Genomic DNA, 14,372 nt, shown 5'->3' with positions numbered 1-14,372 from the left:
GATAGTATGGTGATGCATTCTAGATTAGAAAAAATGGAAAATTCTATTAGGGTTAAAAATCTTCGTATATTAAATTTTCCAATTACACATTATCTGTCCCCGATGGAACTCTTGAGAATGTATTTGAAGGAGATATTAAATTATACTAATGTGGAGGCTTTTAAAGTTGATAATCTCTATTACATCTCAAGAGATTCCAAGGGAATGGCAGATGAAGGTGAAATGGATAAAATGGTGTCACCTGATAGTTTGAATGTTTCACAGTTTCTAGAATCATCTAAAGATATAATAGATAAGCGAGCAACTCTTCTTGTGACCTTTAAGACAGAGTTGGAAAAACAAGCTATTTTAAAATTATACTTTGTGAAAAAACAAGAGATGTTTTGTGGCCAACGGGTGATAATTTTCCCTGATGTCTCTAGACAAACCCAGTTTAAAAGGAAGCAGTTCCTTCAGCTAAAGCCCAAGGTTTTGTCAGTTGGAGCTACTTTCTTTTTGAAATTCCCATGCAAATGCCTTATATCGTATGGAAGTGATAAATATGTGCTTTATGATCCAGTCCAGTTAGAAGACTTTATTAAAGAGAAACCTTTGCTGAAAGTTTAATTTCTATTATTGATTTTTATTTTTGGAGGATGATGTATAAAATATAAATGCCATTTGCCTGTCCTTAGATGGTAGATTGATGTATTTGATTTTTTTTTCTTTCTTTTTAAAAAGATACTGGCGACCATGATAATGTAGACTAGGACACGGTTGACTAATTGCCTGTGTTTTAATGTTCTCTATATTGAGTTTGCTGTGGTCATTCATGAATATTTGTTATTAATGTACTGTAACGAGTAATCAAATAAAGAATTAAAAAAAAAAACAAACAAAAAAAACATCCTTGCAAGTGGATTGATAATCTCTTCTTTTAAAAGTTTATAAAACTCTATTCGCATGCCATCCTCACCTGGCGCCTTCAGCAAAGGACTATTCCCAATTGCCCAGTACACTTCTTCTGGAGTAATTGGCTCATTCTGACGCACCCTGTTCTGCCACTAATTTCATACAGGTGGGATGATCAGTAACACTCAGGAAAGCACCCAGACAATATAAAGCATAAACAATAACACTTTATTATACATATATATACATGATAAGAATTAAATACCTTCACCGTATCCCAAGCAAACACTCCCTTCCCAATTGGAGAATCCATACAATTGATAGGTGAGTGGACACGGGAGACTGACCCTTTAGCCTCGTGGCTTCTGTTCCTGTAGCCGGCTAGGATTCTAGATTCTAGGAGCAGAATTCCGTCCTTATAAGCTGCTGAGTTAAACAGCTGGTCCTGCAGTAACAGCGTCCTTTGATTCAGGCACACCCCAGGTCGGTCCCTTTGAAGTTGTTTGGACAATATTCAGGTCAAAGAGGTCAAGATAGGAGATCTCAGTTCTTTTGATGTTACGGGCCTCTTTTGTTATCTGTTTTGACAACACCCAGGTCAAAAGAGGTCAAGATACTGGCCTCTTAGTAAGACAGTTGGTCCTGGTCTTTTGATATCTGTTTTGACAACACCCAGGTCAAAAGAGGTCAAGATCCTTTTGATGTTACTGGCCTCTTCCTTGTGATGTAGTCTCCCATCTGTCTTTACTGATGATCATCTGGTTTTACTGTTCTTTGGAGGTCAGGAGTTCAGGTAAGCAAGCAGACTTTAGGATACATATCATTAATATTCTGAACATGTCAGTAAGTAATATGCGGAACATGTCAGTAATATGCTGAGGTCACCCCTGGGCATAACACACCCTATCACTCTCAGAAATACAGGGCAATTTTATCCCATCCAAATATGAATTTGTTAATAAGCCCCTTTCTAACAGAGGACCATAAAGAGATTTGTAATAGCGAAAAAAAATATCTCCTATCTCCGGATCAGTTATAACCCGCCTCCCTTGTTCATTTATCAAGGCTCTAACCCTATTGGGACCTATTCTAGATGAAACCAAACGGGTTAATAGTTTTCCCCCTTTATTCCCTTGTTTATACAGTTGAAATTTATAATAAGCTGTAGATTTATGTGCTCGCTGATGTAGAAGGGAATTGAGAGTTATTTGGTATTCCATCAATTTCTGTCTAAGCGTTGAGTCACCCGAATGCCCATATTTCTTCCTAACCTTTTCAATATCCCTTTCCAAACGCAAAATTTCCTTATCCCAAGCTTTTTTTAACATGACAGCTATAACTTATTGTATCTCCTCTCAACACCGCCTTTGCCGCTTCCCAAAATAAAATAGGATCCTCTTCTGCATGAGCATTATGCTTCTTATAATCTATCCATGTACTCAATAATCGTTCACTATATTTTTTGTCCCTATATAGTGCTAGCAGGAACACAGATTGCTACATCTTTTGAGACCTCCTACCATTCTGCCACCTCGCATATACCCATGCATGATCAGAAATTGTATAAGGACCTATATCCGTCTATACCAAATTCCGAAACACTGAATCCGTTACCCAAATGTACTCAATAAGAGATTGTGTGTCATGTGCTCGAGATACACGAGTATAATCCCTCTCAAATCCATGTAATACCTCCAAGAATCTATTAATTCCAGATTTTCACTAAATTTTTGGATCTCCCTTTCCCCTATTCGACACATAGTACCCCCTGGCCCCGTACTATCCAAATTAGAATCATGCACAGCATTAAAATCACCCCCAATAATTAAAGAGACCTGAGCAAAAGGCAATAATAATCGGGTTAAATTGGTAAAAAAATCCCAGATCACTATCATGTGGGGCATACACAGCAAAAGACAAAATTATGTTGCGCTATAATCCCTTTACAGAGTACATATCGTCCCTCTCCATCTTTACTCAAAATTTGTAAATTATCCACTAGACCCCTACAAAACAAAATCGCTACTCCTCTGTGTTTACTTTGTGCAAAAGCTGCCACACATTCCCCAACCCACCATTGCTTCAATTTCATATGTTCAATATCATTTAAATGAGTCTCTTGAAGAAAGGCCACATCCACCTTGTGACGTTGTAATTGCTTTAAAATTTTTGTACATTTGATGGGAGAATTAATTCGCTCCATGTTCCAAGATATAAAATTAACCAGGATCCATTTTTGTTAGCCATTCCACATACTCCTCTATCAAAATCCGTGTAACCCGGCCGTCCCAGCCACTGACCAAGTTCCACCCTAACATCAGCTGATCATCCAGTTTCAAAGCTAGAAAGAGAATACCATTTCCTTTCACCCATCCCTTTATTCCCAATTCTTCCCCTACTTTACCACTATAATTTCCCACCACCCTATACCCTACCCAGAATTGTATCTCAAGACCTACCATATAGATCTTAAGATCACAAGAGAGAAGTAACCTCATCATCCCAACCACCCCAAAATACTTCTTCAACTTCCAGATAAACACCTAAAAAAAATCCCCACCTTCAGAACATCCCTTTCAACACACTTTACCACTCTCAGACAGACCCACCACTATTTCCATCCCCAATATTAATCCTAGCAATCTATTCAACACACTTTCCGCACTCAAACAGCACTCAAACCACACACCAATTAACTTCACAATCCACAAAACATCCTCACACTACATGCAATCCAATTAAAAAAAAAAAAAAAGAAAAGTCCAGGAATGACAATAATTCTTCTTAAACCTGTTGATTTCCTGTACTTTTTGCAGAGGCTCCTTTGGTTTGTCGACACCATCCGGAAGAACCAATTATATCTTTTCCTTGATCACCAGCATATTCTATCACCGGAAGATTAGGAGCTCCTAATTTTTGTAACTCCGTCCAAGCTTCCACTACAGTTTGAACATGACTAGTTGTACTCCCCACTGTCAAAGCCAAAGCAAATGGAAAAATCCATCTATATTTAATACGTTCTTTACGAAGATAAGTAGTCACCTCTTGCATTTCCTTCCTTTTTTGTAAGGTAACTTCCGCAACATCCTGATAAATATCCAGTCGTAAATTGTTCCATTTGTAATCCTTTAGTTTTATTGCTGCTTGAAAGATTTCCTCCTTCATTCGACAGCTTCCCAGACACAAAATAATGTATCGAGGTAATTTGGATTTAGGACGCCCCAGAGCCCTTTGCACCCGATCAATTTCAATCTCCGGTACCTGTCCCATACCTGACTTTGTAGTAGTGAGAATGTCTTTACAAATGTCCAAAGCAGTTCTGCGAGTATCCAAATAAGCATGTTCTTCCGGAACCCCCCTGATTCTTAGATTACACCTCTGAGATCTATTTTCTAGATCTTCCAACTTATCTAAAATTGCCGACTCCTCCAAGTGAACTTTTGCCACTTCGTATTGCACTGCAATAATGTCTTCAGTCATTGTGTTAACATGTGTTTCCACCAAATCTTGTCGCTTCACCAACTCCCCAATTTCATGCTTTAAACCCGTTACAGCTTTTGTCACATCAAGATGCAGAGATTGCATTTCCTTACGAATATCCAAAAGCAGATCTCTCAAAGAATCTGGCGCCTCCCGTGAACTATCATGAAGTTCTATTTCATTTCCTTTTTCAGCTCCCAATTCCATTAAATTAGCTTCTTGCGAACCAACTTCCACCGATCTTGAAGCTCCCAACTTCTTACCAACAAATCCATAACTGCCCAGTTTTCTCCGCGAAGACATGTTTCAGTCCAGATAACATTCAAAATAGATTCAATGATTCAGATTGTTTTAAACAACCTCTAGATGGCAGCATAGAATCACTTTTGTTATACAGCTGGATTTTGCCTGATAATCTGTGCCCAGACTTTCTCACAGCTGATGATCCAGAATTTCATATAGCAAGCAAACCGAAGCAGGCATATTACTCCAAATGTGTTCAGCTCCTAGGTAAGAGATCCAAAACAGGCAAGCAGACCCGCAGTTAGATATAACAAGGAGTAAACTAGATCAGGCGACTGGACTGTCTCCTCAACTCAATGTTAGCTCAAGTCCTCCCGATTGAACAGTCACTGTATAGCAGTCAGTGCTCGCTTGTGACAGTTGATTACTGACCGCCGCTGACAGCACCTAAAATCTTCAATACTCCTCTGACCAACACAACCAATTAGATCGAGCAGGCAGGCAAAAAGAAACAAAATATCAGCCGACTGTATCCTCAAGTCACTGCCAGCTCAAGACCACCCGATAGCCAACAATGCTCGTGTCCGACAGTTGATTTCAACGGCAAAACCGCCTCACAGCTGACCACCGCTGACAAATACATAACTTCATATAGATGATAGTAGTAGCAGAGTGTGGTTGTTCATTCAGCTGCCAAACTTTCCTCCTTCATGGAAGTTTCCTTCTTAAGTGCTGACCAACAGCTATTCTCAAACATACAGCTGACCTCCGCTTCCAAAACACTTTCCTCCTTCAATTTTGAATCGGAAGTTTCCTTCCTGATCGCCAACTAGATCCGCTAATTTCAGGCAACACACAGCTGACCGCCGCCCACAGCGCACAAAACTTCACTTAGCTGTCACTTGAGCGCTGACCACTGGATCCGACAGCAGGCATCAACGGCAAACCCCGCCACACAGCTGACCACTACTGACAGCGCTTAAAAACTTCAATTAGCTGTCAAAACTCTCCTCTGACCAACGCAGTCCGCAAGGGAAGTTTAACTTTCCTCCTTCATTCTTGAGTCATCCAAGAAGCTGCCAATATGCATCAATTTAATTCACAAGATGGTTGAAGACGGAGCATTCACATTAGGCTACCATCTTCTCTGATGATGTCATTGCATCCCCATTCTGGTTAGCTTAGAATAGGCTGCCTGCTTGTCTTGGGATAAAGCACAGTTACTTACCGTAACATGTGTTATCCAGGGACAGCAGGCAGCTATTCTCACAGTCCACCCACCTCCCCTGGTTGGCTTCTCTGCTAGCTATATGAACTGAGGAGACGCGCCCTGTGCTGGCCGGGAATGCACTCGTGCATGTGCGGCTGACTCGAAACTTTTAGTTTCTTCAAGCAAATCTGCTTGCGAGGCTTCCGCATCGAGGCTCCGTCGGTGACGTCACCCATATATGAGAATAGCTGCCTGCTGTCCCTGGATAAGGTAAGTAACTGTGCTATAGTGAAGGGGGAGCTGCTGCTGGACAGAGGAAAATAAAGGGAGAGTTGCTACTGGATCTGGAGGGAGGAAGAAAGAGAGATGCTGCTGGACTGTGTGGAGAAGGGGGTAGAGAGAGTGGATGGGTGACAATGGACTCAGGGAGGGAGAGATGCTAACAACAGGGGAAGAGCAAGGAAGGCATACAAGACATAAGGTGGGGGACCTGGGCTCCGGGCAGAAAAGAATAGAAAGATGATGCCCAGAGAAGAGATGCTGTGCATGGAGAATAGGGAGAGACACAGAGGGAGAATTCTGGATGGAGAAGAGATGTGGGGACACAGAAGGATAATAATGATCACAGGGGTACAAAGGGACAAAGACGCAGTGGGTAGATCTTGACAGGATAGATAGAGATGCAAAGGGAAGATAGACATTGGAATGATGTGTAAGAAATTTAGAAGTCACCTCACTAGATACAGGATAGAACAGGGGTCTCTCAAAGTCCCTCCTTGAGGGCCGCAATCCAGTCGGGTTTTCAGGATTTCCCCAATGAATATGCACAAGATCTATGTGCATGCACTCCTTTCAATGCATATTCATTGGGGAATCTTGAAAACCCAACTGGATTGCGGCCCTCAAGGAGGGACTTTGAGATCCCTGGGATAGAACTTCTTCAAATGTACTAATGAAATATTCATGCAAGGAAAAAAAGATGTCTGTTCACAGGAGACATATAGGAGCAGTACACTTTGTATACATATGGGAAGGGTTCATAGTTTAAGTCCTGGGCAGGTAGGTGGGAAGGAAGGGGGGATTTGTTCAGAGATGTTTAGGGGTTGCATTGAAGAAAAACTGTACACTGGCACTGTTAGTAATCTTTGTCTTTGTTTTGAATTTTAAAATAAAAGAAAAAAGAAATCAAGTGGAAATAAGTAAAGAAGAAAACAGGTAAATAAATGGGGGAGGGACAGGAGGTGGGGCAGGTGTGGGATAGGTCCAGGGGGCCCAGTGTACCTGTGTGCCTAGGGGTCCTCAAAGAATTAATCCTGCCCTGGGTCCGTGAAGAATTTGGAGTTTTGCAACTTTATACCAATCCAAGAGATTTTTGTGTTTAGGAACCTAAAAGCATCACCAGGGGTGAAAGGGGGAAAGAAGAGGATGAGAGAGAGCATGCTCTTTTCTCTCTTTCTTCCTATTTTATGCTAGCTCTGTGGCATTCACCTGCTGGCTGCCAGTCATTGTCTCAATTTTGGATATCACTAGAAAAACAATATTCAACATTGAGTGATAAAGCAATAAAATTGTTGATTGTTTTTTCAACTTCCTTTTGTGCATGAAGACTTTTTCAGCCATGTCAATAATAAAAACCAAACAGGGAAATCAAATGGATGTTAATGCAGCACTTCGTCTCTCAGAAACAAAACTTCAGCCATTTATATCTGATTTGCTAACAAACAGCAACAGTAGAAGTCACACTAAATAATGTCAATTACTATAAATTTAAATTATTTAATTAATAAATAAAAATACTATCTACATTGGTTTTTATTTCAGTCTTAGTAGTTTGCCAGTCCATAAAATACATTTTTATTTCCGCCGGTACATAGGTGTAAAAAGTTTGAAGAACACTGATCTAGATGGTCTTCACACCCAGGGCTCATGGAAAACTTTGTCAGACAAACTTCCCAAAGCCTAGAACTATTCAGAATAGTTTGAAGGCTTTCAGAGATGGATTGTCCAACAAGGTCATCCTGGATCATATGGAGAACTAAATAAACAATGTATTGTATAAAGAAGCAGGATGGAAGGGAGGAGGGTCCTTCCTACTATGCTGGAAGACCATATGAATGTGAAAATGGGCCATTTCACTCTGCCACATATCTGTTGGCAAGAAAAAGTTCTGCAATTCCATGACTGGTCTCTGGATGATGAGATTGACAGCAAGGCATTTTGAGAGTGGGCATCCCATTAATAGATCTCTTTGCCATTCTGTTAAGCAACAAAGTGCCTCAGTTTTGCTCCAGGATAGGGTTGCATGACAAACTATCCTTGGATGCATTCCTCCTGATTTGGGGAGAGGCCTTATTTATGCATATCCTCTGATGCCCCTCATAGTGAAAACCATTTTGATACTCCATTAAGATTGGAGAACCATGTTTCTCATAGCACTTTCCTGGTTTGTAGGGAGCTTGGTCATCTAACGAGAGAGAAGAGGTGGTTTGTGTTAGTCTAATCTAATATTTGTGCGTCACACATTACTTATACAGGCTCAAGACGACTTACAGAGAAGAAAAAGGGTTACATAGGACATGGTAGAATCATGAGGGGAAGGAGGAAATTTAACAGAAAAGAGGTAGGAAAGGCCAAGTCATAAAAGAGAGTATTCCGAAGGTTCATGTAGAGTTTAGTTTTCAAAGAGAAGGGTCTTCAGTTTCTTCTGAAATAAGGTGTGGCTGGGTTCTATTCTGATTGTTTCTGCGAGGTCATTCCAAGTTTTGACTCCCAGAAAAATGAACATTGAGTGGAATATTCACCTATTATTTGCGATTTTCTTGTTGAGGGGAGGTTTAGTTGTATCCTTTAAAGCAGGGGTGCCCACATTTTATGGGCTTGCGAGCTACTTTTATGATGACTAAGTCAAAATGATCTACCAACAATAAAATTAAAAAAAAACACTGAAAGGCAGAGAAAATGTTAATTATTCATATTCTGGGTTTTTTCAAAGAGGTCACGGCAGATGACTCTATGCAATGTCACCTCAGTAACAAAATACAAAAATAGACAAATACACCCCCTCCCTTTTTACTAAACCACAATAGTAGGTTTTAGCACAGGGAGTTACGCTGAATGCCTCGCGCTGCTCTCAATGCTCATAGGCTCCCTGTGCTAAAAAGCGCTATTGCGGTTTAGTAAAAGGGAGCCATAGTGCAAAATATAGACAGCAGATATAAATTCTCAAAATCGACACATTTTGATCACTAAATTGAAAATAAAATCATTTTTCCTACCTTTGCTGTTTGGTGATTTCATGAGTCTCTGGTTGCACTTTCTTCTTCTGACTGTGCATCCAATCTTTCTTCCTTTCTTTCAGCCTCCTGTATGTTTCCTCTCCTCCAGACCTCATTCTCTCCCCCAACTTTTTCTTTCTGTCTCCCTGTTCCCCCTTCTTTCTGTCTCCCTGTCTGCCCCCTTTCTTTCTTTCTCCGTGCCCTCCCCCAAGCCACTCGGTTTGAAGCCACCGCCGTCCCAAGCTTTCCCTGCAGAAGCGTCGCGCTGACCAGCATTCCGCTCCCTGACATCAATTCTGACGTAGGAGAGGAAGTTCCGGGAAAACAAGACATTTCTCCTCATTCCATCCAGCCTGAGCCCCATCTCTCCTTGATCCAGCATTTCCCTTCTGTGTCTGTCAGAATTACCATTCCACCTATTTTACAGCATCACCCTTCTTTGTGTCCATCTCACCTATATCCCTATCTCACCACTTTTTCAGAATCTTCATTTGTCTCTGTCCTTGTCTTTACCCCATGTTCACCATTTGCCCTTTCAATGTCTTTATCTCCCCCCCACACACACTTTTTCAGCATTACTTCTATGTCTCTATTTCACCTCATCTTCATGTCCCCTCTGTATCTCTATCCTTATTCAGTAGGTCCTGCTTACCCTTTCTCTTCTTTGTGTCACTATCTCCATTTTCAGCTTTCCCCCCTTTTCCTTTGTTACTGCACCCTATAGCCAGAATCTTTCCACCCTCCCTCCACTCTGGCCCAGCCCAGTATGAAATATTTCCTTTTGTTTCCCACCCCTCTCTCTTTTTCTCTCTCTTCTCCTCCCTCACCCACGAGTCCTGCATCTGGCCCTCTCCCTTCTACCTGCACCTGGCAACACCCCCCCCTGCTCCGCGGCTCTCTTCAGCAACTCGTCCACAGCGGTGATCAAGACAAGCTGCCAACATAGAGGCCTTCCCTCTACGAGTCCCACCTTTGTGGAAAAAGGAAGTTGAAACAAGCGGGACTCGCAGAGGGTAGGCCCTGACGTCAGAAGCTTGTGTTGATCGCTGCTGCTGAGTTGCCGAAGAGAGCTGCGGAGCAGGGGGTGTGGCCGGAAGCAGGTAGAAGGGAGAGGGAGATAGGAAGGCTGTAGAAGCTCCGGAGCATGACACGACCCCGGCCAGGATGATTTCTTTTTCAGGCTGCTGCTGCCACGCTCCCGCTTCCCCCCCCCCCCCCCGAAATGACAAAAACAGCCTAATGCCCGGCGTCGGCGTCTTTGACGTCGGGGAGAGGAAGGCTGATAGGCCCGGTAGATCGGGACGGCAACACGAGTCTATCACGGAGCCCGGGATGGGCTCTGCAATCGACTCACATTGCCTTCCTGAGCTACCGGTTGATCGCGATCAACGTGTTGGGCACCCCTGCTTTAAAGAGTTCTACAAGAGGCGGACCATGCCTCAGAGAAGAGTTGGATAAAAGGAGCGGCTGAGTTTCCGTAGAGTATGTTATGTATAATGCAGGATGTTTTGAATTTTATTTGAGATAAGATGGGTAGCCAGTGAAGTTGTTCGAGGTAGGCGGAGTCCGAGTCAAGTTTTTAAGTTTGAATACGAGTCTTATAGCAGTGTTTTGAGTAAGCTGCATTTTGTGGTCTAGGGTGGCGTTGATTCCCATGTAGGCAGAGTTACAGTAGTCCAGCTGGGGCAGAATCATCATCTGTACAATCAGGGCAAAATGGTGTTGATGAAAGCATGGCCTTATTAGTCTTAATTGTTTCATGGTGAGAGGGATTTCTTCTCGAGGTGGAATATTTGTGATTCCATAGTTAGTGTGGAATCTAGGATGCAGGCTAGGATATTGGAGGTTTTATCTACTGTGAGGGTGCTACCAGAATGGAGAGTAATGCTTATTGGTATTGTCTGTTGGGCGGTGTTAAAGTAGAGAACTTTGGTTTTGTAGGTATTTAGCTTCAGCTTGTGGATTGTTGCCTAGGTTTGGATTCTTTCTATGTTTGAGAGTTTTCTGATAGTGTCAGTTTGGTTGTCTGTTGCAGGGATGAGGAGTAGAATATCATCTGCATATGACATTATGCTTTCATCTTCAAATTTGATGTTTCTTAGTGAACTCATGATCAAGTTAAATAGAATGGGAGCCCTGCGGAACTCCAAAGAAGGCTTTATAGCTTTTGGAGTAAACACCATCCTTTTTGATGATGTATTCTCTGTTCTGGAGGAAGTCAGTGAACCAGTTTATAATGGCATCTGTCACTCCTATTTCTGAAAGTTTTGTTAGGAGAAGGTAGTGGGCAACAGAATCAAAGGCTGCGGAGATGTCAAATTGAAGAAGTATTGCCTGTTGGCCCGCACTGAGTAACTGTTTAATTTTAGTTATCAGAGTAAGGACGAGGAGTTCTATGCTGTGCTGTTGTCAGCTGTATAGAAACCAGATATCCAGTGCCAGACCCAGCATTGAATATCCTGGAATAATTCTGGTTGTGAGCAAATCACTTGCTGCCACTGGCTGAATATTAACCCCCATTTCATTAAAGTACAGTGGTGCCTCACACAACGAACTTAATTCGTTCCAGGAGCAAGTTTGTTATGCGAAAAGTTCGTTATGTGAAACGCGTTTTCCCATAACAATACATGTTAAAAAAAATAATTCGTTCTGTAGCATAAAATATGCTAAGATGACATAAAAAAAGATAAATTTTTGGTTATTATTTTTATTTAGATACATCTAAAAACATAATTGTTTTTTAAAACAACACACATTTTTTAAATTTAAAGACAGACTAAGTAGAGTCTAATTTTACAGTGAGAGGGCAGAGTCTCAGCGGCAAAAACTGGGACTTAACTGTTCATTTTTTTTTTTTTTCTACCGTGTTTCCCCGATGATAAGGCAGGGCCATCAAATAAGACAGCCCCCCCTTTTTAGAAAAAAATGTAAAATAAGGCACCCCCCCGCAAATAAGCCACCCACCGATACCTGCGCTTACCCGAATCGGGTGGTACGGTGGGTGACTCCGTGTGGTCCCTGGCACCCCCGACACGATCGGGGCAAGAGGGAGCTCAAGCCCTCTTGCCCCCCCGACTCCCCGACACGATCGGGGCAAGAGGGAGCTCAAGCCCTCTTGCCCCCCCGACTCCCCGACACGATCAGGGCAAGAGGGAGCTCAAGCCCTCTTGCCCCCCCCGCCCCCCCGACACGATCGGGGCAAGAGGGAGCTCAAGCCCTCTTGCCCCCCCGACTCCCCGACACGATCGGGGCAAGAGGGAGCTCAAGCCCTCTTGCCCCGCCGATTCCCCAACTCCCCGACAATATCGGGCCAGGAGGGAGCCCAAGTCCTCCTGGCCACGGCGACCCCCTAACCCCACCCTGCACTACATTACGGGCAGGAGGGATCCCAGGCCCTCCTGCCCTCGACGCAAACCCCCCCTCCCCCCAACGACCGCCCCCCCCCCCAAGAACCTCCGACCGCCCCCCCAGCCGACCCGCGACCCCCCTGGCCGACCCCCACGACACCCCCAACCCCCTTCCCCGTACCTTTCTGTAGTTGGCCGGACAGACGGGAGCCAAACCCGCCTGTCCGGCAGGCAGCCATCGACGGAATGAGGCCGGATTGGCCCATCCGTCCCAAAGCTCCGCCTACTGGTGGGGCCTAAGGCGCCTGGGCCAATCAGAATAGGCCCGGGAGCCTTAGGTCCCTCCTGGGGGCAGGGCCTGAGGCACATGGTCGGGTTGGGCCCATGTGCCTCAGGCCCCGCCCCCAGGAGGGACCTAAGGCTCCCGGGCCTATTCTGATTGGCCCAGGCGCCTTAGGCCCCACCAGTAGGCGGAGCTTTGGGACGGATGGGCCAATCCGGCCTCATTCCGTCGTTGGCTGCCTGCCGGACAGGCGGGTTTGGCTCCCGTCTGTCCGGCCAACTACAGAAAGGTACGGGGAAGGGGGTTGGGGGTGTCGTGGGGGTCAGCCAGGGGGGTCGCGGGTCGGCTGGGGGGGCGGTCGGAGGTTCTTGGGGGGGCGGTCGTTGGGGGGAGGGGGGGTTTGCGTCGAGGGCAGGAGGGCCTGGGATCCCTCCTGCCCGTAATGTAGTGCAGGGTGGGGTTAGGGGGTCGCCGTGGCCAGGAGGACTTGGGCTCCCTCCTGGCCCGATATTGTGTGGGGAGTTGGGGAATCGGCGGGGCAAGAGGGCTTGGGCTCCTTTTTGCCCCGATCGTGTCGGGGAGTCGGGGGGGCAAGAGGGAACCAGGCGGAGAGAGGGCAGTTAAGCGCAGTGCCTGCGCGGAAGGATGCAGCTCGGGCGACTTCGTTGTGTGAAACGAAGTTCGTTGTACGGATCAAGACATAAAGTTCGTTGTGCGCAGCGTTCGCTGTGCGAGGCGTCCGTTATGCGAGGCACCACTGTACATAATATATACAGTATACTCAAATATAAATCAATCTGAACATAAACCAAGATAACATTTTCCCTCCATTATTTAGGGAGAAAATGTTCACTCAAATACAAACTGAGCTAGTGGCTCTGTGTGAGCAGGAGCAAAGGAAGGTCGCTCCTGCCGCAGTTCACCCCTGGACCACCAGGAATACTAAAGGTACACAGGAGAGGAGGGAGGAAGGTGAAAATTCTTAGAATTGGCTAGGACAGGAAGCAGGCGGGATCCCTCCTGTCCGGCCACTGCTGCATCACCAACTCTCACAGCAGTCCCTGCAGAGGCTTGCAACAGGTTCAGTAGGGGGGTGGGACCCAAATATAAAGAGACAGTTTTGAGCCATTTGTTGGGCCCAAGAATCTTGGTTTATAGTTGAGTATATACGGTATAAAAGTGACAGAAAGTGTGCCAACCTTTCAAGTGCCTTATGACACCTGCTCTTGAGTTGTTATAATAGTTTATTTGCAGATTAGCATATTGGCAAGTACTTGCAATCTCTATCCCTATACACACTTCCCAGCAAAATAGATGCCATCATGTCATATATTTTAACACAGATTGGCATGTTATAAGAAGCTATTAATCATGAAAACAATTTTTATAAATTTTATTCCCTAAATGTTTTACAACTTGGTACGTTGAATGTATTTATTTAAATTAAGAATCCTGCCATTTATGAAGAGTAGAAATAGACCACAGTTCTGTCCTGATATCTGAATGTAATTGTTCTTTAGGGTCCATGCTGAAGGTTAACCCACTGGAAAGGCTGACTATAACAGAGCTTGTTAATCAACTGCAGGATATTGCAGCAGCCAGAAATGTGAATCCAAAATCGCCCATTACAGAGGTAAGAGTTA

General features: G+C 44.2%; 1 protein-coding gene across 5 annotated transcripts in view; it reads left to right on the top strand.

The window, feature by feature from the left end:
* The window catches only part of GAK (cyclin G associated kinase), a 652,499-nt gene that overhangs the window by 216,003 nt on the left and 422,124 nt on the right, over positions 1–14,372 (top strand). For all 5 annotated transcript variants that reach the window (XM_033916764.1, XM_033916747.1, XM_033916757.1 and 2 more), the window contains one exon: positions 14,250–14,362. In XM_033916764.1, the coding sequence (XP_033772655.1) occupies positions 14,250–14,362 (113 nt within the window). The remainder of the gene's footprint in view (positions 1–14,249; positions 14,363–14,372) is intronic.

Source organism: Geotrypetes seraphini, chromosome 1 (genome assembly GCF_902459505.1).
Source record: "Geotrypetes seraphini chromosome 1, aGeoSer1.1, whole genome shotgun sequence".
In the NCBI taxonomy this organism is placed as follows: Eukaryota; Metazoa; Chordata; class Amphibia; order Gymnophiona; family Dermophiidae; genus Geotrypetes; species Geotrypetes seraphini.
This window is presented reverse-complemented; position numbering and strand designations above follow the sequence as displayed.